The sequence below is a fragment of the Periophthalmus magnuspinnatus genome, chromosome 5 (assembly GCF_009829125.3).
Source record: "Periophthalmus magnuspinnatus isolate fPerMag1 chromosome 5, fPerMag1.2.pri, whole genome shotgun sequence".
In the NCBI taxonomy this organism is placed as follows: Eukaryota; Metazoa; Chordata; class Actinopteri; order Gobiiformes; family Gobiidae; genus Periophthalmus; species Periophthalmus magnuspinnatus.
In genome coordinates this window covers 13,296,659-13,320,176 of record NC_047130.1, presented here as the reverse complement: position 1 = coordinate 13,320,176, position 23,518 = coordinate 13,296,659, and the positions used below count along the sequence as shown (strand labels likewise).

The window sequence follows — 23,518 nt, the reverse complement described above, 5'->3', positions numbered from 1 at the left end:
TCTTCAAAGAAATGCTCTTTTATTAAAAAAACGTTTTCTCTTTGATCCAAGATGCAGTTTGTACAAGGAAAAAAAATAAAACAGACCAAGACACCCAAAGGTAATGGTAGTTCACTGTATATATGTCAACATATCTGCAGTATTGTTTTTCACTTATGAACAACAGTGAGTATGAGCTTAATAAAAACAGAACCTTGTACATTTGATCAGCTCCTCGTGACGTCAGACATGTCCACAAGGAAGATTTAGTCTTTTTCACTATTTTAGTCATACCAAAGGCACAACTTAAAAAATCTTTTAGAGCCGATGTTTTGCGTATTTTTAGGTTTGTATAAAACTTAATGAAAAAAACAACTATTTTGGTGACGTCTTTCTCTTCTCCAGGTATTTCTGTAAAAATAAGGAAAATACATTTATTTAGGATTCTGTATAACATAACAAAATCAATTATTTAGTCCTTAAATCCATCTTCAGTATTGAGTTTGCAAAGAGATAACAAGGGTGAGAAGCGTGACAACACTAGTCTACACCAGAGGCCTGTACTACAAATCTGAATGATGGGTCTATTAAAATAGATCTGGTTTAGAACCTGGACCATCATCACGGGTAACTCTCGATGGCATTTCATAGCCTGCAGGTTAAAGTCCATATATCTATCTAGTTCATTGTTTACCTTCTGGTTGGACATTGGCAGCAGATAATTATGGAATTAAATATAGCCCATGTTTGACCTCTTCCGGTTATTTTGTACTTTAACTTTTTTTTTTACAGAAACTGCCCCTGAAGTTATATAAAACTAGAATATTTATTACTTTGTTTGGTGGCATACTACCAGTGCTAATTAGAAAATGCATGAAAATCTGTTTTATGCACTTCAATCCTAATAAAAATGCAGGCCTAAAGCATGTGACCTGTAGCTCTGAGCTCTGACCTGTAGCTTGTCGTAGTGGGCCTGGCTGCTGCAGTGGGTGCGTTTGGCCGTCTCTTCATTGGAGTAGATCAGGAAACATATGCGACAGTAGTACCCCATCTTCACGTGCTCCACTCCTGAGAACACATACATTCCATTTACATGCTTTGCGGGGACATTCTATTGACTTGCATTCATTTTCTGGAGACGGATCCTAAATTTTAAGGGCCTGTATCTGATTTGATAAATGCTCTTTACAATCAGGGCATTGTCTGGTAAAAGCAGCTAAAGAAGAACAAAAATGAGACTAAAAGATCATCCATTCATTTTACATTGGATTTTCTGAATAACTAAGAAGCTACTGACAGTAACAATGTCCCTGATTGCATGAAAATATGTAACCAAAACTCACGGGCCTAACACTATCCCACACCCTTGACTCTTTGACATGGTGCATTTTCAAGAGTGAAAAAGAAAATGATAGCAGAGATTTGAGAACTATAAGGAAACAACTGCATGACTCGATACCACACTTGTTTTTGTGTCATGGTGCAACATTACAGCAGCAGAAAGGACTAAGTGGGTGGGGCTAAAGGTTCAAACCAAAACCTGTTCCTGACTCATGGTTTGAATTTTTTTTTTGGTTTGGTTACTGCTTGCCTAACCATAACCTTGTTTAAACCATGTTGTTGATTAAATTATTAATTTACCTGATGGGAAACAGTTCATGGGGACAGGACTCTTTTAAAAGGGGGCAAAGAAATGAGTATGGGGCTTGGAATGGAAAGTGACACATTTCTGGCAGTTGTGCAAATTGTCCATAGATACATTATCAGATTGTTCCACTGCACTTTAGCCAAGGCGAGGCAAGTTTATTTGTATAGCACAATTTGTACACAAGGTAATTCAAAGTGCTTTACAGAATAAGAAAGACATTAAAATCACACAAATCAAAACATAAATAATCACCCAATCTGCAACTCTCTCACCCACTCGTTTGCACCCTAAAAACTCTCTCACTCTTTAAACACCGTCTTGATCAGTTTAAGAACTTTCCCATTACTTTACAAAACTTTCCTGTCACTTTACTATGTCTAATACAAGTCCGTCAGTCCATGTTTCTTTTTCATCATAAAATTACCATTAAAGGAGAAGAGTGCAGAATAAAAACCTGTCAGTCATATGCACAGCTAAACAGAACTGTTTTGAGCCTGGATTTAAACATTATCAAAGTAGAGGCCTGTCTCACATCTTCAGGAAGACTGTTCCAAGTTTTAGCTGCATAAAACTGAAACGCTGATTCCCCATGTTTAGTCCTGACTCTGGGACCAGCAGGAGGCCGGTCCCTGAAGTCCTCAGAGTGCGAGATGGTTCATATGGCACTAACATGTCGGAGATATACTTTGGACCTAGGCCATGGAGAGACTTATACACAAGCAGAGCTGCTTTAAAGTCTATTCTTTGTGCTACAGGAGCCAGTGCAGAGACCTGAGCACAGGATATATGTGCTCGTACTTCCTGGTTCTAGTCAGGACCCGAGCAGCAGTGTTCTGGATGTACTGCAGCTGTGTTAAGGCTCATTTGGAGAGGACAGTGAGCAGGACGTTACAGTAGTCTAACCTACTGGAGACAAATGCATGGATAAGTCTCTCTAAGTCTGGCTTTGACAGTATACCTTTGATTTTTGCAATGTTTTTTTAGGTGGTAAAAAGCTGCAGATGTTATTAATTTGATGTGGCTGTTAAAGTTCTGAGTCTGAGTCCATTATTACTCCTAGATTTCGAGCCTGATTTGAAGGTTTTAGAGAGAGAGACTGGAGGTGACTGCTGACACTTTCTCATGTTTCTGTGGGCCAAAGACGATGACTTCAGTCTTGTCTGAGTTTAGCTGAAGAAAGTTGTTTTGCATCCACACACTGATCTGTTGGATGCAGTGTCAGAGTGAATCCACTGGTCCATATTCACCTGCTGCAGTGAGATAGATCTGAGTGTCATCTGCATAGTTGCATAGAAGACACATTATTGCTGCGCATGAACTGGCCTAACGGCAGCATGTAGAGATTGAACAGCAGGGGTCCCAGGATTGAACCCTGGGGCACCCCACAGGTCAGGGACATTTTACCTGATATACATTTTCCAATTTCAACAAAGTACTCCGTTTTCTAGTTAGGACTTGAGCCAGTTTAGTGCCATACCAGAGATGCCCACCCAGTCCCCTAGTCTCTGTAAGAGAATCCCATGATCCACAGTGTAAAAGTCAGCACTCAGATCTAACAGGATCAAAACTGAGACTTTGCCTGCATCAGTGTTCAGGCGGATGTCATTTGTCACCTTGATAAGAGCAGTCTCAGTGCTGTGGTGGGGTCTAAAACCTGATTGGAAGACATCAAAGGAGTTGTTCATTTTGAGGAAGTTAATAAGTTGTTGGTAAACAACTTTTTCGAGGACTCTGCCAAAAAACGGCAGATTTGAGATTGGTCGATAATTGTTCAATATTGTGGCATCAAGACTGCTCTTCTTTAGGGGAGGCTTGATAACCGCAGTTTTCAAAGCGCTTGGGAATGTTCCAGATTGAACAAAACAATGTCAAAATGTAAAATTAACTGCTGGGTCACTAATGCCAGTAACTAGTACTTTTGAATGAACGTTCAAGTCAATATTTAGCATCTTACCTCATCTAAAATCATTAATGTTAACATTAAGCTAAAGCTAAAAAATCTGATGACACAATCCCATAAGTACCGTAAACACCTTAAGATGACCATCAATCAATAGGAAAGTACATATTCTGCAACTACAATCCACATAAACATTACTACTATTACAGCCTCAAGTAATAGTGGCAAATCTCACCTAAAGGAGTATTTGGGTCATATGGGGGCAGTGGTAACGAGGCCACGGTGGGTTTACTGTCAGCGGGTGGAGCTTCAGAATAAAGGGGCGGGGCGTCACACTCAGAGGGAGAGGTTTCAGTCTGAGGAGAGTCCAGATTGGTCTCCATCTCCTCCTCCTCCTTAATCTACAAGGGAAAGACCACAAGGCTGCATTATGAAAAAGATTACTATTAGTATACCATTCAGGATACTATTTAGGATACTATTAAGTTTATTATTAGTAAATTCATTATTATTATGAAATACAAAGATTTCTTGTTTATGTTTAGGTGGCACCATGTATTTTAATCAAAACAACACTGCATTTTGAACTGGTACAAATAGCAAAGGTTGCTAGGGTTATAAAATACCTCTGGGAATATGGTACTAGTTGTATTATTTACACATAACACTAAAGGTCCTGTACCCAACAGATATATTATAAGCATATACGCATATATACGTATTTGTATACTAAGGTCAAAACAAGTCTGCTGTCTGCATCTAGTGATTATTGTTGGCATATCAGCACACTCCACTCTGGTCTCAGAGTTGTGGAAAGTGCTTATAAATTCATCGTGGTGAATAAAACTAGTTCTGTTTTTCATGTTTTTAAGATGGTAAAATCAGGTACTACACCTTTAAGAACAAATCTTTATTCACTGGTGCTGCAGCTCCTCTTTCACTTTCTCTAAAACGTTATGGCTGTAGTGTTCAGATTGTTTACGGTGAAGTGATTTCTGGTGTAGTCCATAGACCTTTGTTTTATATATGCAGCCTATGAATGTGCCAGACTACAATACAGCTCTGGGAAAAATAAAGTTAATTCAATGGGGTCCACTGGAATATGGCCATGTCAAAATACAACAGTTTAGTTACAAAGCATGCATTTATTACAGTGGTGGAAGGTAACAAAGTACAAGTAGTAAAGCAGATACCTGCTCTCAACTCTGGTGAAGTAAGTTGACTTTTTTAGGTATTTTTACTTTTCAGTCCAGTTCAAAAATGTGGAGTAGAAACTAAAAAGTACTTTTCATATGATTTAAGGGGTTATTTTTACCATATTCATGATAACATTCTGACTAAAGTTTATGAGTTCAAGCTTTGATTTTGAGCAAACAAAAACAACCAAAATTCACACGGAAAATAAAGAAATTGACTGGTATTGTTACTTTACTGTTACTTATTGTTTTTATCAACATTTACACTTAAACAAATTAACAACACTTACGTTTTACTCTTTAAGTACATTTTTAAACTGGTACTTAAACACTTTCAACTAAGTAAAAGTATTACTTGAAAAAATCTACTAGAGTAACTTTTTACCTTTGCATTTGTACTTTTACTTAAGAAAAATTGAGTACTTCATCCATCACTGATTTAGTATTGTTACTATAAATCAGACTTCTGAGCAGAATTACCTTATTTAACGAACTATAAGTTGCACTTTTTTTTCATAGTTTGGCCAGGGGAGCAACTTATACTGAGATGGGACTTATATGTGAAACTATCAAAATATATAATTTCACGTCTTTGTTACTGTCACACTGACAACTGTGTGAGGACACTCTAGGCTTGTGTACCAGTATGACAGCTATGCTGGAGCAATACTTCATGTACTTGCAGAGCAGGTGGAGTTGTTCAGAAGTGACACAGAGGATGAAGAATTCAATATATTTAGTGATTTGGAGAGAGATCAAGAGTAAACTTGTTAGCTTGTTTTTATGCTTTAGTTATCTGATTGTCTGATATGTTAACGTAAGATATAAACAGTTCCTTTTTTCAGTTCCTTGTCTATGCTTCATGTAGCTGAATAAATATGTGTTATCCAACGGTTGATTATACATGTTACAGTTCACTTGTTTGACCAATATATGGTACTGATGTATTTGTAATACCTGTAAGAAAATTGACTTAACATTTTTTTTTAATACATTTCATATTTAATTTCCCCTTATTTATTTCCCCTTCATTTAAAAGACCATACAGGCGATAATTTTTCATTCATATTGTAAATGTTTAGTTTATCATAAGTTTACTTAAAGGTCACGAAAACTACTTCCTGTTTTCCAGTTCAGCCTTTTTGCTAATGTGAAGTCTTACCCGGCAGAACAACAATTGAAAAGTAAAATATAAAGTTTTTGGTTCACCGGTTTGTTTTATAGCAGGTCAAAGTGGTGTGTATATTTTCCATGCATTCATATGCAGTTCTGTGTGTATATGTAATATGAGCCAGAGCTTATGTTATATTTTATGTGTTTGCTAGTTCTACAGTGTGAACTGTGATGAAGTAAGACCACAGTAAACATCAGTGAAAAGAACTCTTGTGTCTTTCGTGTTTGTGGGCAAGCCGACATATGTTACGTTCATGTAGTTATCTGATTAACTGTTAATATCTTATGTTAACATACCAGACACGTATTCAGTTCGTTGTGTTACGTTAGCGTGCTGTACTGCTTTTCAGCCTGTTGTTTTATTGTTATCATAACTTGCCTTTAAAGATAAAATGTCTGTTCTTGCTCTCGAATTTTGTAAAATAAATTTCCCCCCAAAATGTGACTTGTAGTCCAGTGCGACTTATGTTTTTTTCTTCATTAGTATGCATTTTTTTTACTGGTACGACTTGAAGTCTGGAGCAATGTATAGTCCAGAAAATACAGTCTTAAAAATGTGAAAAACAGAACTAGATCATTTTAAACAGTTTGCAGTGGCCCAAAGTTATTCCTCACTTACCTTATGCATTCAGAGCATCCCCATTATTCACAAGGAAGAGTTTATTAAGCACTTTTCAGAACTTTCAGAAACTAGTGTGGAGTTTTACAGAGTAACGGTTACGCTAACAACAAGTAGCATGCTAACAGTGTTAATTCCTGAGTCTTGGATATTAAAACACTTTATAATTAGATGCAGACAGTACACTGTGGACTTATTTTGACTTCAAGAGCTGCTTATATAATATATCGGTACAGGAGCGAGACTCATTTGGTTAAATACATAAGGAAAAAAAAAAATCAGGTTCAGGGCTTTTAAATCTTTTCCAGCCCCATTCCCTGGTTCACTAGTGGTTTTATGCTAAATTCGACAAAATAAACCCTGATATGCAGTGAGTGCTCTCACCTGATCCTGGTCCAGTGTCTCGTCCTCAGACGTCTGTAACAGCGTGTCATCGTCCTCCTCCTTATCTTCTATAGAATTCTCCTCTTTCTGATCCTCATCTTCCTTCTCCTCGGATTGTTCCTCGTCTCTTACGTCCTGGGTAGATTCCATGGTTCCTTCCTCCTTAGATGCCTCCTCTTTGCTCTCCTCATCTCCTCTCTCTTTAGATGTGTCCTCTTTCAGTTCCTCAATTACATCCTTCATAGATGCGTCCCCATCTCCTACTTCCTTAACTGCCTCCTCTTTCCTCTCCCCTTTCTTCTCTGTTCTCTCCTCTTTCTTCTCTGTTCTCTCCTCCCTTATTCTTTTGACTGGTGGTTCATCGTTGGATGTGCGTTTTGGGGTAGAATCCTTCTCTCGTTTTGAGGCCTTCTTCTCAGAGCCTGGGATCACCACATGTCGCCTACAAAAAAACTTTCTTTAATGTTGCTGCAGGAACATTTGTTTTGAATTATACATTTAAAAGGAATGCCCATTCACCCCTCATCACAATACAACAGATGTAGAAATAGGTAGTACTCATTTACATTTACCCAATAACTTAAAAAAAACAACAACTTTAGAGTACTTTCCTATTAGCATACATTTACTTGAGTAAAAGTTGTGGTTCCTTTTCCCACTGTGAGAAAGTCTAAGTGACTTGAGCTTTTACAATATGAAATATCAGCTTCAGATATGATTTAGTTTGTCTCATTTGTGTGTCTCTCCTTTGAATACTGCACATGTGATATTTTCAATGTTCTTCCTTCAAATGACAATAACTTCAAATCATAAATCAGATGTTAGACAGTTACCCTTGAGTATTACTTTGTCCAAATACTTTTTTACTCTTAAGTAGAAGTACAAAGTAGTGGTCTAAGAAACTACTCAATTAAGTGATGTTATTTTTAAGTAGTGTTACCCATATTTGAGTATTTTTGGCTGCTCGATAAACCTCTGTACAGATGACATCACTCAAGGGGAACCCTGTATAATTCAGCAGAATTATGGGATGTGTTTAGCTTGTTGACAGCTGTGTTGATGGCTGTGGGAATGTGAGAAGACGTTTCTGAATGGTGCTGTGTTACATCTGAAAATTGTCCTCCAGGGGGTAGCAAAGTGAAATAACACTGCAGTGGATGTGTGTGGTTGGATGGAGGAGCTAGATTTCAGTGTAGTTAGCGCCTCCCTTCAGCTAGATATAAGGAAGTGTCCGCAAGCAATCTGGCCAGAACTAAAGAAGGGTCTTGGATGAGCAGCGAAACGTCTTCATTCCGACAACATTTGGTCCAGTTGACAGATTTAACTTTGGCTTTTACTATGTGTGGTTCTGTGTTGCTGTCTGTGTGATACTTTGTAATAGTACAGTATTTTCAGTACTAACCCGCGCAGGACTCTGTACTTGCGGCTGACATAGATGGTGAGGCGCTGGCCGTAGAGAACAGCTGGGTGCTGTCTGTAATGCTCCACCACTCGCTCTGCCTGCTCCTCTGTATCCATCTCAATGTAGCACTGAGAAGAGTACACACAAACACACTAGTACACCCTACAGAGACCCTACAGAGACCCTACAGAGACACAGGCTAGTACACTCTAAAGACATGCTACAGAAACTCTAAAAACACATGTATACAGAGACACACTAGTATTCCCATAGTTGTATTTGTCCGTCGAAAGTGAGCTATAAGCTCTATCTAGTGAGATTCTTTTCTAGTGGGGCCAATACTGAAGGTTTAGTACCCCCTCTATGCCAGAGACAAGAGCACACTCACCTCTCTGCGAATGTAGTGCAGAAAGTACTTCCTGACTTTGCCAAACTGCTCCACCAACTCCAGGACCTCGTCCTTTGTGTACTTTGCATCAGGAAGTTTACCAATGTACACAACGAAACCAAACTGAGGGAAAACACACAACAGCAGCTTCATGAGATGAGAGATGTTTCATGAACTACCTTACTATAAACTATGCTACAGACTGTATAAAGAAGTGTACTAAGAGAGTGTGACGTCACCCATAGCGTTTGGCTACAGTCATATGAAAGGGGGTTATCATAGCCCTGGGTGGCTCCCTAGGGAGGTGTTCTAGGAATGTCCCAACGGATGGAGTCCCTGGGGGAAATCCTGGACACGCTGGAGAGACTATGTCTCTCAGCTGGTCTAGGAATGCCTTGGGGTCCCACAGAAGGAGCTGGAGGATGTGTCTGGAGTGAGGGACGTCTGAGAGTGCCTGCTTAGACTGCTGCCCCCATGACCCAGCCCCGGATGAGCGGAAGAAAATGGATGGAGTATCATAGCAATGCAAAGTGAATTGAAGCCATGCTCACTTCTTATTTGGAATGTGGCGGCTAGCAGGTTAGCCATGTCCGTTTATATATACAGTCTATGCTTTCTCCATGACCTAGGATTCAATGCCAAGTAAACTAGTTGGTGGAGGGTGGGAGAAGCTAAGGGGAATGGGTAAACATTTACATGCATGTCAGCATCTTATTTTTTGATAATATCTATGTAAATGTATATAGATAAATTAAATTAAATAACAATAGCAAAAGGTGGTACACTAGTAATAGTTATAATCGCAGCAGCAGTAGTAGTAGTAACAGTAGTACCTGTATGGTGGGCTGTGCAGTGTAGTGCCAGATCTTAACCGGTCGTCCACAGACTGTAGCCTGCACATTTCCATTGTAAAACTTTGCCATGGCCACAGCCTCCTCCTCTGTGGAGAACTGTAGATACGCCTGAGGACACCAAGAGGAGACAAGGAGTTATGAGAGAGGAGACTGGGAGAGAAAGAGAGAGGAGACAGGAAAAGGAGGAGAGAGGGAACTCGAAGAGGAGTGGTTAGGAGAGGAGACAAGAAGAGGAGGAGTTAGGAGAGGAGACAAGACAAGGAGACGGGGCCCTTTTCCAAACCTGTTCCTACTTCCTCCCGAATTCCACTTAACACTCAGTAAGTATCCTTCACAGCTTGGAGCTGTAGCTTTGGAATAGGCTCCCTTCGCTTGTGCAGAAGAGACACACCTCTTTACCAGGAAAGCACAGTCCACAAATGTCGAATCAAAGTTTCATATTAAATCCATCATTTTAATACCAGACAGGCACTATAGCAGTGGCAGTTTTGTTAATGCATATTATTGTCTGCAGAATACAGTACATAGGCACCGCATGGTGCTAATACCCCATAGGATGCAGTCACATAAGATGCAGTGCCTAGGAAAAGGAAGGAGGAGGAGGGTTTGGAAAAGTGCCAAAAAGAGAAGACAAGAACCCTTTCTTGTCTTCTCTTTTTGGCACTTTTCCAAAAATGATGGGAGATGGGACAGAAGAAGGAGGGATGGGAGAGAAGAGGAAGAGGTGGAGAGAAGAGAGGGAGATTGGAGAGAAGAGGAAGAGGAGATGGAGAGAAGAGAGGGCTGGAAAGATAATCCAAGAGACCTTGTTTTGCATGTCGAGGATGAGGTAGCGCACCACTTTGCCGAAGGGCTGGGCCAGCTGCATGAGTTCATTCAGATGGTTGTATCCTTTTTTAAAGCCCACAACCAGCACCACACGCATGCCCTATATCACATGACACACGATAGCACCATGGAAACCAAACAGGGACTAATGACAAACACACTAAATATACATACCCCTTTCTCAGAGTTATCTGTAAAACACAACACATGTTTAGACTTACATCACATTACACATCGTGTGGACACACTGGCTCTTTGACATGTACCTATGGCATCAGCCCCATCTTCCTCTTCGATTTCATCCACAACCACCATGTCATCCATGTTCTCCAGAAAGTCCTGACAACAAAGCATAGGTCACAATGCTGTTTGTAGATACATGCACAAAGTAAGTGTGTGTGTATCTGCTCAAGTGCACATAAATAAACAGATGACATTTAATCTAATCTAATTTAATCTATTTAAAATACATGAGACTATTTTACATCTGGGCAGATAAGCAGTTTTAATGCAATGACTGTCTCTCACATGACATACTATATGATTACTCTTAAAATTCCAGATAACAGACTCATCATTGCTAAATTCTGAAAAAAATCACATTAAGCTGTGAAAACATGATCAAAGATTAGTTTAGGACTGCAACTGTGTCACATGACTGAAGGGGGGTGATCATGAAAACACACAAGGAGCCGGGAGGCTGCAGTGTGCACTCATACAGATTAAAGGAGGCATTAATGTGTCTTGGTGCACAGCAGCTGTGGGGGTGGCTTTACCTCATCTTCCTGTAGATTTCCTTCAACACACTCCTCAGTGTCAGCTATGATGGTGTCTTTTGTCTCCTCAGACTCCACCCCCTTCACCTTTTCATCCACCCCTCCCTCTTCCTCAGGTGTGTCCTCAGAACGTCCATCACCATTAGAGACCTGTTACACAAAGAAAACACATTGTCATTATACTGTACCTTTTAAATACATCTCTAAACATTTGCCTTGCTTTAAACTTTGTGGTGCTGGTATGGTTTTTGTCTTCAATTCCTCTAGTCTGATAAGCCCAGGACTACACCAGGACTACACCAGGACTGCACCAGGACTGCACCAGGACTGCACCAGGACTGCACCAGGACTGCACCAGGACTGCACCAGGACTGCACCAGGACTGCACCAGGACTGCACCAGGACTGCACCAGGACCGCACCAGGACTGCATTATGTGGTTTGGAAGGTGCTCTCACCTTGTGTTCCCCCTCTCCCTCTGGCTCCTGTTGAATGCTTGGGCGCTCATCCTCGCAGCCGCTCTCCTCCGTCACTGCAACTGCTTTAGGCTCAGACTTAGGCTCAGACTCAGACTCAGGTTTAGGCTCAGGCTTAGGCTCAGCTTTAGGTTCAGCTTTAATCTCTGCTTTCAGCTCTGGTTTCAGCTCTGGTTTAGGTTTAGGTTTAGACTCTGCTTTTGGTTTGGGCCGCTCCTCCTTCCTGCGCTCTGTTTTGGTCCTGTATGACAGAGAACATGAAGTTTAAACAGAATTCAGACAAAGTTCTTGGTTTATTTTTGGACTAGTTTAGGCAAAGGCAGAGGAGGCACCTGGGCTTAGGACTAGGACTCCTCTTCCTGTCTGTGGAACGCCTGGGACTGGAGGACCTGGCTGATCTTGCCCCGCGTGAGCCCTGGGAACCAGAGCCTTTGGTGCTACCTTGCTGTGGCACGCTGAAGAGAAACAAAGTTACACAGATTTAAAATCTGAATAAATTATAAAGTATAAATTTGTGAAGCTAAAAGTAGTCTGTAAGAGTATGTTTTGATTGTATTACATTTTTTAAACTGTAAGTAAGTGCAGGCTACATACTGATCCTTTAAAAGCTGCTCATTTTGTGGTTGCTGGTCAGCTGTTACTCTGCCTGGAGTTAAGTGCTCAATGCCAGTTATTTATTTTTTTAAAGCACAGAGAGACTGAAGTGAAACTAGCGCTTTCATCTAAACATGTAAATTCTATGGTAGGTAACATGTGATGTGTGAAGGTGAGCCCATTAGCAGGTCTAACCCAGGTGTAGGCTCAAACATGAGGACGACTTACTTGAGGGTCTTGTATTTGGTGCAGACGTGGCAGCGGACCTGATGCCCTCGGACCACTAGGGGGTTCATGCTGTAGTATTTCTCCATCATCTCTGCCTCTCGAGGGGAGGACAGCTGAATGAAACCCTGAGCACAAGGACATGGAATTCAGCACATTGGGATCACACCATAAAGTTAAACAATTGGCGGTTTACAGTTTCTAGCATGTGATGATGTCATACTCCTAGATGGGAGCAAGAGACAGATTTTTGCGTTGATTACACTGTACTTAACCATCAAATATCCAAAAGGTTAATTCTCAAATGTTGAACTTGATCATTTCTATCAGTGACTAGACCCAAGAACACAAATCTACATTTGAACAATATTCATTTTATCTGCCCCTCATCTGTGTTAAATATGACTGGCCTGTAAAATGTGGTGATGTCACCTGAAACACAGCAATATATGTGATTTATGTTTTAATATTATGATTTCATTCAGTAAGCCCATTCCAAACCCAGCAGGAGCAGTAACATTGGTCGTGAGGCGCTTTTATAGAAGTTCTTTGATAATAATGGCAGCTGATCGTGCATCGTTATTGTGAGTTTGAGCAGTCACCTCTTTCTGAAGGAAAAGGTGCTTCTCCACAGTCCCGAACCTCCCTGCAATGGTGAGCAGGTCGTTCTTCTTGTCCTCCCCTCGTGGCAGGTTGGAGAAGTAGACCACTTGGCTGACCGCGGGGGTGTCATCTCGGAGTTTGCGGTTCACAATTCGCTCCATTGGCTTGGGGGGCTGTTGAGGGGACTGTGGCTTCTGCAGTGACAGTCTTTAGGTCAGGATAAAGCAGCTCTGGTTTAGATGCACACACATTTTGTAACTGAAGACTAAAATTTGTACTCACTGAATGCATTACTGTGCTAAATAACCTGATGCTTGAAGATTAGGCACCATTTCTCAATGCTGTCTAATCTTTGTACCTTTAGTTGGAAGTTGCCAAGTTTGTTTTTTCTTGTTTATTTTTAGTCAGCTGTTTTTGCAGCATTTATTATATGAAATATTACAATCTCCATTATAGTCATTGTAAACCTTGTACCTCTATGAAAAGCCGTTTAGACAGCTCAAACACCAGTGGTCTTCCTCCTAAAGTCGCAGGATTCTGTTGATAGTAGTTGATAATGTCCAAAGCCTCGTCGTGGGTGCTCATCTCCAGGAAGCCCTAAACGGGGCCAAAACAAAAATGTATGTAAATTAATACTCTAGTGTACACATTACTGATTTTGATGAAGAGTACATTCATTTATTTATGTTGAGTCCTTTTTGGAGTAGTGCTACCTTAATTCAGAGTATCTCCTGTACACTGAACACTATGAGTATGGAAGCTGTAGCAACAGTGATAGTGATATTTTTATGCTACTAATATAAGTGCTAACAGCAGTAATAGGTGCAGCTTGTTCTTCAGCAGTACAATGGTCGTAGTAGTGTTAGTAAGACAGTAGTGTTTGTGCTTAGAGTTGCAGTAGTACCTTGTTTTGTGATTGTTCTGAGTACTGTGGCAGTAGTATGAGTAGTAGTATTTGTAGCAGCTGTTAAAGTAGTAGTAGTATTAGTATGACACAGGTGGTTGTGGTTTAAGTCGTACCTTGTTCTTGAGCAGCAGGTGCTCTCTTAATCGTCCAAACGGCTCAACAAAGCTGAAGAGGGATTTGTCACTGAGAGGTCTGCGGTCGTATTTCACCACCACCACTCTGGCTCTCTGAAGCAAGAAAACATTCACGACATTCACCATGTGTGCGGCTGGTGTACAAACTATATGCTACTGATGCAATACTGACCGTGTTCTGTCCCTGTGTGTTCCTCTGAGCCAATCCAGCCGCTCCTCCTGAGAAACACCATAGAAAACCAATACATCACATTACATTAATGCTAATTATTGTTACAGTATTAATGTAATGTGAAAGCAAACTATGAAAGCAAAACAAATAAAACCATTATTGTGGGTGACTTACTATGTGTACTTTTTATTTTGTACTTCTAAGTAAATATTATGATGATCATTTACATTTTGATTTGTTGTCTTTCTCATTCTGTAAAGCACTTTGTATAGCACAGTTTGTACAGAAAGTAATTCAAATAAACCTGCCTTGCCTTTTTTACCACTTGTAAAGAGGCCAAAATAAAACTTAATACTACATATAAAAGTATAAGAATTAGAGGAATTGGAGTGATGTGACTCAGGTTTCCAAGCAGAAGGCCTTACCCCAGCCTGAGGATAGTCCTGAAGTTTGGCCGGACAAGGGAGCAGGTCCCAAAATCCCATCTGAGAGATTGGGAGTGTCCATACCCCCACTGAGAGAAGGAGACCAGAGTAATAGAAATAAAACCAATACATAGCACTTGTATAGAGCTTTTCATGACACACACACGCCTCACAGACCAAAACACACAGATAATAGAACATGGTTGGCCATAAAGGACATGTCATTGTTCATATTTGTATTGTCAAAGTTTGTGACCTTCTGCTGGAGGACATGGGTGGCTCCCAGTCTGGATACCTGCAGAGAAGAGAGATACACAGAAGAAACAATGATAAGGACTCAATCAAGTACACCAGGCTAAACCAGGGCTTCACCAGGTATAAATCAGGGTATAGACCAAGGCATAACCAAGGGCCTCGCTGAGGCTAAATGAAGACTAAACCAGGGCCTCGCCGGGTACACACCAGGGTATAAACCAAGACTAAACCAGGGTCTCAGCAGCAGCTAAAGGTTGACGGCCAAAATAAATTATAGTCTGCCACACCTTTAGCTTTTACCTAAGAGGGGGGGCTAAACCAGACTACAGTGGCCACTTAAAAATGCAATACATTTCTAATGTGGGAATTCTGTACTGATCACTAAAGTAATTTAGTCAAGCTTTTATTGATTTAGCAAAAGCTTTTGATTCAGTTAACCACCACATCTTACAGGAAAAACTTCGCCGTGTTGGGGTTTCCAATCAGTCTCTGGCATGGTTCTCAAATTTTCTAGTAGACCGAGTACAACAGGTAATGATTGCCTCTCGGCTTTCTCAACCTCTCCACATTTCCAGGGGAGCCCCTCAAGGGTCAGTCCTGGGACCAACTCTCTTCTCCATTTATATTAATGATATCCCATTGTCTGTTAGCAAAGGAACTGTTCACCTGTATGCAGATGATACAATTTTATATTCCTCTGGCCCTAGCCCTGAAATAGTCAATCAAAATTTACAAGAAAGTTTTCTTAATGTAGAGAAAGCCTTTTTGCAACTGAACTTAACACTAAATGCAAAAAAACAAGGGCAATCTGGTTTAGCCGCATTAAAACTGCTAATCCTCAAACTTTTTCTTAGCACAGCAGATGGAACCACCCTTGAGCAGGTTACAGATTATAAATATCTGGGAATCTGGCTAGATAGTACGTTAGCTTTCCAGCAGCACATCGCTGTCGTACAGGCAAAGGTAAAGGCTAAATTGGGATTTTTGTACAGAAACCGCTCCCGTTTCACAATCCCAGCTAAACGTGCCATTGTTGAGATCTCCATTCTTCCACAATTTGACTATGGCGACATCATTTATCGACATGCTTCCAAAAGTAACCTTGCAAAATTAGATACCATTTATCATTCTGCGATCTGTTTTGTTACAAATGCCCCCTTTAGGACACATCACTGTCTGCTGTACACTCAGGTAGGTAAGCTGGCCCTCACTGCAGTCTCGACGAAATATGCATTGGCTTATGTTTGTCTATAAAACCATGCTAGGGCTCACACCTTCTTATCTAAGTCAGCTGCTCGTACAAGAGTCTCCCTCCAGATACAACACTCGGTCCTCACAGCTAATCAAACTGAAAGTTCCTAATTCTAGGTCTTCTCTTGGCCTCATGTCATGTCGATGCGCCGCTGCTAATGATTGGAATTTGGCTCAAAGGTCACTTAAACTGGACTCCTTCATTTCTCTTTTAAATGTAAACTGAAGGTAATTTTTAAAGACATGTGTAAATGTTTTACTAATGATATGAAAGGAGATTTTTAGTGACAGATGTAAATGTTTGTTTTATATTTTAATGAAATGATGTGAGTCTAATTGTGTTAACTCCCCTTCCACTTCCCTTGCCTGGTCTGGCCCAGGCCATCATTGTAAATAAGAATTTGTTCTTAATGTTTTGCCTGGTAAAATAAAGGTTAAATAAAAATAAATAAATAAATAAAAGTAAAGTTAGCTGTAGCCCTATTTGATATTATTTAGCTAAAAATGGTAAAATACACCAACAAACTATGGCTAAAGCAAGGGTATGTTTACTCTAAAACACTCACATGTTAAGCAGCACTCTTCCGTTCTCTGCATGTCGGAGTCCGTTTACGTGCTGGTTCCACTCCTGAGAGAAACCACAAGTGTTAGTACATATACAAGAAGTGTAAAGTACTGCAAATGTACTACAAATGAAAAGCACATTTATTTCAATGCTCCACTGCAGTATTTTTTTTTTTTTACCCTTTTTATCATCAAGTCAGATAAATTATGGGTTTACCTGGAGATGACCTTCCAGTGGTGTTTGAATTGACAGTCACCTGCTCCACATGTAGTTATTCTCAAACTTACTGTACCAAGTGACACCTTAAATTAACTAAACCTGGTGGACATCAAGACTACACCCACATATAAAGACAAAGTACTCAGGGCTGATCACAGAAAACTGATGGCTTCAAAAAGCAATTGCATTAGAAGCAAACAGTGAAGACTTGAGTTGAAGGGGATCATGGGCCGCCCTACATACTGTACAATCACAGGTCAGACTGGAGATCCCAATGACACATCTCTGGAGATTCAAGACTTTGTGAGGACTAACCCAGACTGACACCACAGGCTACCTGTTTCTTCAAAGTGTGACTCTCTGGCAGATTTGACATGATAGTGGCGGACCATATTAAAGTAAGGTAGAGCTTTAGCACCCCGATGTACACATTTGTGAAAAGCAAAAGTGAACTAGGTTTTGACCTTTTTTTGTAGACTAGACCCCCCTCCTTGAAAAACTCATGCAGACATGGGACAGATAGCAAAGTGAATGACCAGGAAACAAAACACCCCAAAGTATAAAGGCTAATTATTGCATACTCAAAGAAAGAATTTGGAAAGCAAAAAGTAAATACCAACATTTACCAGGGATTATGTTCAACTGAAAAGAATTTTCTGCAGATTTCCAAACAAATCATCTCCAAGAGGATATGGCATTTAGCTTTTGTTTTAGATGGCAGAAGGATGAATTAAGTAAATGTCTACCCTAATTACCCCAAGTGTAACTTTTAAGTAGATAGGAGAAGAGAAAGTAAACCATGAGTTTTGAAGGTTGTAGTAAGTGTCATTTGAAGCTGTTCTTGTTGGCCTGGACTCTGCTGAACGCACCAAAATTGTAAAGGCAATAATAAGAAAAGGCAAACCATTCTCGAAGTTGCCAGAACCCAATTTGGGCATGTAAAGAATACAACATATCACCAGATGTATTGGACCTGAAGCCACGTAAGGTCTATATGAACAAAATAAGAATATGTTTCTCAGTACTCAGTAGCTGAACAAGAAACGCTTCAGTCACTGCCAGCTGTAGTGATTTAAATAGTGCTAGGTTAAGATTAAGGTTATGGTATGCTAATGGTTAGGCTTAGGTTAAGAAACAGGGTTGGCATATCAGTTTAGGTTACTCAATGACAAGGACATGTGGTGGCTCTAGAACATCTCGGCAGAATTGTGTTGGGAAAAACATACTGTGACCCTAACCCTTTTTAAAATGCTTAATATCCTCTTACTGAAAGTAGAGACAAAAGAGCCCATGAGTGTCACATTGAGTTCTAAAACATGAAATGCCAGCACTAACTGGATACCAAACGCATTTGAAAGACCTGGGAAGCATAACATAAGACCTTTGATGATGCAGGGGTTGTCAGAAGAAGTAAAGAAAGGACTTGAGAAGACATTTGAGTTGACTGGACATTTTGGAAGCAGTGGGAAGTACTCACCATGATGGAGTGAATGTCAAAGTCACACAGCAAGCACACATGTGGGAAGCGGGGTGGATTCAGTCCCAGGAAGTCCTCCACTTTGCCCTGAGATGGTTGGCTCACGCGTCCCTGCCCCTGCATGTACCCCGTAGAGTCAGAAGAGGGTGACATACCAAAGTCATGTCGAGACAGCTGGGAGAAGTCTCCAGAGGGGCCAAAGTTTCGACCAAAGTCATGGCTCTGAGCAGAGTCCTGGGTATCAGCATGTATGGCAGTTAGAATGAGAGGAAAGAGTGCAGCGGGCTCAGATATATCTGCTGATGTACCAAAGCAATTAGGGAAGTATATTATCATTTATTTGATTGTTGATTCAACGTGAAGCAGCTTAAACTTATATTTGTTTGTGAAGCTGCATTTCCAGAGGGACAGCAGTCGGGTGAAGACAGTTTTGTCAAAGCAAGCCATAATGCACTGTCTGCCTTATACCCTTTTGCAAAGTGGTTTGTATGGTTAGTCCAGGGTTCGGTTTACAGCAAGGTACTAAAACAGGATGTGGCCCCGTGGGCACAGCCTTTATGTCATCAATGTATGTGTCCTATGTAGTCTAAACAATTATACTGAATTGGTCCGACTTAGGACAGGTTAGACCTGAAACATGATCTAGCTATTACAGCCGTACCAGTGGAATTGCAGCTTAAAGGGCCTGTAGCCGCCTGTAGCTGGACCATAAAATGTTTTAATTCACAAGGAGAAGGGTGAAGTCAAGCCTGAGTTCATAATCTTTCTAAGACTACATTTCGTAAAGTAGTAAAAGCCAAGATTGCAGGTGGACACTGCCTTATATCTATCTGAATGGAGGAGCTACCTAGAGTCACTTGCTCTATTGCTCTCTTTGTTTTCTTTGGGTCTGAGAAAGGAATTAAAGATGGGGAAGAGATGATGTCTCATGCTCCCATTCCTGTTCAAGGAAGGATTGTCTTTCCTAAAAAATAAATTGCTTATTTAAATTCCCTCTCAAACCATTTATTTTCTTTGGCTAAGATCTGTACCTCACCATCTTCAAAAGAGTGGTTAGTGACATTGAGATGGAGATGTACGATGGACTGGAGCTCCCATGACAGTGTTGGTACATTCTCTTATGGAGTGGCTGTATAGTTTCTCCAATATAATGCACACTGCACTCTTCACTACACTTTGTCAAGTAGTCCAATCTTGATGTTTTTACACTGAGCACTACTTGGGGCTACAGCAGACAGAAACTTTAGCTGCCAACTGCTCCCTGTAAAAGATACTCCAACAGCTCATACCTGTCTGAAAGTATACTGCAGGTCTCGTGGCCCCTCCCTGGCACGTGGTTCATCCCATTCTGCATAGCCTTCGTGGCTCTTGCGGTTCTTCAGCTGCCTCAGAATGTGTGGCAGAGTCTCCACAGAGATCTGATCTTCAGGAATCTGAGCTAGTGCATCTAGATCCGAGGGGGACAGGCCCAGGCTGGAGAACAGCTTCATGGAGGTGCTGCTCAGGTGTTCTGCAGAACTGTGAGGCCTCCCCATTTGCTCTGGGCCATGACCCCCACTGCCCCCTGAAGACATACCCCCACCTGGACGCCCAGGGCTGAAGTTTGCTGCAGAGTGTAAACCGCGACCCGCACTAAATCCACCTCCTTTCTGAGCCATTAGGGAATTCAAATACAGATGCTCAGTGTCAAAAAGAACTTTGGTTGCTTTGTTTAAGATATCACAAAATCTTTGAAGATACTGAGATGTTTTAGGGCACAGCACTAAAGGCAAATGCAGTCTTGTGATAAAAGCAAAAGTCCTCTTCTTGTTTCAAAGCAGAAGGCTCCTCAATCTTTACTTGAAGCTGAAACACAGTGAAGACAATAATAGAAGAGCCATTTCAGAATAGTGTTTGAAGAGAAAGTGCCGAACATGTCGAGCAGACAGCAGGTCATGTCGAGTAGAGAAAAGGTTTATGATGTTTTACAAGCACATTAGAATAAAAGGTAAAAGCTTTCATTTAAAACAGTGCAAGGTGCTGAAGTGACCAAGCCCAGAACAACCCCAAAGGAGAGATACTAAGAAACTACATATATTTATATATATATAAAAAGTTGTCATTTAAATAAGTCAGAATGACAAATGGATTTGACTAGCCTGCCCAGCCAGTCTTCTGTCAGGCACCTGGTTACGTTCAAGTAGGAAAAGACAGGTACAGTGCATAATCAAAACAGTGAAACAAGAGGCCACATCTCATCTCAAAAACATAGCTTTTGTCCCTAACTTGACTTAAAGCAGACCTATTGTGCTTATGTCTGCCATATAGTTCAAATGTATGACGTAGATCATTATGTTACAATTTATCTGTCTATTTGACATCTATGCATCTTGCACTTCGTTCCCAAAACAAATATTCTCTGGTGGGACATGTGCACATTTTAAATTGCAATATTCATCTAAAACGACGTAATAAAAGAAACAAGGCCACTGACTTCTGTGTTAAAAAACTGCGGTACTCAATGATAGCTGACGTCAGCATAAACGTCAACACAACAAAGAGCCATGCAGTTGTCAGCCCCTCCTATGAATAGCTGCACTAGCAAGTAGCAGATTATTTTCCCACTTGCACCAAAATAACTACATGACGTTGCCGAATTCTATGTGTATCACAGATTAAGAAAATTTTGAAGAACAGTAGTGGGTGTATGCCGGTGGCAAAATGGCATCTTGAAAATAACCAATTAAAGATTTCTCAAACACAAACAAATCACTAAAAAAACTTTGATGGGGAAATGAGAAGGAAAACAACTATAACATGGTTAAAAGCTCTGAAAAGTCAATTTAGCAGAATAGGTCCGCTTTAAAATGCTTTCAAACTGGCAATGGAAACAGGACAAAGAGTCAGACAGAAAAAAAAAAAAAATCAAATTATGATGTTCACCAAAAAAACACAAGGTTCATAAAGTTCTGCAGAAAAGGGTTGGTGAGTCTGTTGCTTTGGAAAAACAAGTATGAGGGGCTGGCTAGTCAGGCTAGTCACAAGAGTTTTAGGGGGAAAGTTCTCTCTGGATATTATATTGTATGCCTATACAGTCCTTCAGGATCATCAATACAAATAAAATTGCAAATTAACAGCTTTGGAAATGGTGATCAAAAGTGAGGAAGTCATTGAAATGCTAGTGTTATGGTGTAAATAATGAACAAATTACTCTTATTTGGACAGCAGCATTGCAGCTCACAATAACAACATCATGACTGACATCCTGAAAAGCAATACAGAGGCACACGTGAAGTCCACCAACTAAAAAGCACTCAAACAATGTGAAGCAAAGGAATTTCCTATAGACTTTGACTAATTTCTTCTGCATGTAAATAAGTCACCAATGTTGTAGCAAAAACAGCCTTATCGTCAAATCCTGTGTTCTTCCATATTTATAAAGAGAGGTGTCAGAAATGCAAAACGTAATGGGACAAAAATACTCTTAATGCATGTCTGATTTCAGTAGACTGTCCAATCCAAGGCCTAAAAAGAACTTTAAAATGGCTACAAAAGGACGTAGAGACACATGTGTTTTGATGTGAGATCCTGGCGCTGCAGTCCTGACGAAGAGGAGACATTTGAGCTGGAATCCTCAGACTGATGAAGAACAGCACGTCCATAGCACCGAAGACACTCAGGCCCGGTAAGAGCACGACGCACTTTACAAGCCCTTGCGACATGAACGGGGCTGCTAACTAAAGTGGTGCGGTTTTTGCAACAATCAAACTTATTCAAACCGCAAACGACAGAACTGATCACGAAATTATGCGCAAATGAATTAGCAAGACACGCATACAACGCAGAAATGCGTGGTTTACTTGCTTAATTTTACGAAATTACATTTAAAACGCATAGTGCTTGTGTTCTGCAGAGACTGTATGGTTTCTTTAGCTTTAGCCGCTACTTGCATGCTAACAGTCTGCGTCATTTCACTCACCTTTGCGCGAGTCCAGTGGAATAATTAGTCGTGGTTCGTAATGCACGAAACACGAGGAGGTACGTAAATGACTAAATCCGTCCTTTTTACCTGTGGCGGGGGTAAATTGTGTGTTTTAAGCGCAGTTTGAGACGAATTCACTAGTGTCTCACAAAACGGATCCAATGCTGCCGGAAGTGAGTGCGTCTAATGCGGAAATACACAAGAAGAAACAGCACCGACTTCTGGATTCAAGCGTGTCCTGTTTTTTGGTTAAGTTAGCATTGTTATATCAAACAAACAAACAAATAAACAAACAAACAAACAAATAATTAAATAAATAATTAAATAAATAAATTAATTAATTAATTAAAAAAAATAAAATACTGTTAGGTAATTTGGAGCCAGATTTTAACACAAAGTACCACCTAAGACAGTATTTCGCTCGTAATTAGGAAACTTCTAATTACGAGTTAAACTCATAATTAAGAGATTAAAACTCGTAATTAAGAATTTTAAAACTAATTAAGAGTTTTAAATCGGTAATTGTGGGGATGTAACATTTACAAAATGTGAACCTCACCCATTTTGATTAAATTAATTTGGTATTTTAATAATTTCCTCAATAAAGCAGCAGGGGTTGTGACCAAACTAGCACTCCCCTCAGACCAGGAAGAGGAGTGCACACAGACCCAGACCAGAGCTGATGAGTGGCTAGAATAACGCTCCCAGCACAAAACAGTGATCAGAACAGTGCTCACGACCCACTGACTAGTTCAAGACGCCAGAAACTTTACTGACGCTTAATTTATTCATAAAAGAGCGTATGTGATAAAACACAACAGTCCTCTTGTCTCTTCTGCTCTGTACAATTACGTGAAATGTGCGCACTGGCTACAAGCCCAATTATGAGTTTAAAACTCGTAATTATGAGTTTAAAACTTGTAATTATGAGTTTAAAACTCGTAATTATGAGTTTAAAACTCAAAATTTCGAATTCCTGTAGGGCTTTTTTTTTCCATGACAGAAACGGGCTTCCATAAATATGAGACTGAACTGGGTCTAAAATGAGACTAAACCAGGTCTAAGATTAGACTAAATCTGGTCTAATATGAAACTAAACCAGTACTGA

At 40.3% G+C, this 23,518-nt stretch overlaps 1 protein-coding gene across 1 annotated transcript; it reads right to left on the bottom strand.

The window, feature by feature from the left end:
- Nucleotides 1-40: 40 nt before the first annotated feature.
- Nucleotides 41-22,610, bottom strand: matr3l1.2 (matrin 3-like 1.2). The gene is made up of 24 exons (XM_033967097.2): nt 22,408-22,610; nt 19,739-20,294; nt 18,450-18,683; nt 16,755-16,816; nt 14,939-14,977; nt 14,683-14,771; nt 14,258-14,304; nt 14,065-14,178; nt 13,519-13,641; nt 13,044-13,238; nt 12,445-12,569; nt 11,955-12,077; nt 11,605-11,863; nt 11,148-11,297; nt 10,638-10,710; nt 10,546-10,562; nt 10,349-10,471; nt 9,523-9,651; nt 8,690-8,812; nt 8,302-8,429; nt 6,900-7,341; nt 3,763-3,928; nt 932-1,047; nt 41-390 (listed from the first exon to the last, which is right to left on the bottom strand). The coding sequence occupies exons 2-24, from the start codon at nt 20,105-20,107 to the stop codon at nt 355-357; spliced, it is 3,282 nt and encodes a 1,093-aa protein (XP_033822988.1). The 5' UTR covers nt 20,108-20,294; nt 22,408-22,610; the 3' UTR covers nt 41-354.
- Between the last annotated feature and the right edge of the window lie 908 nt (nt 22,611-23,518).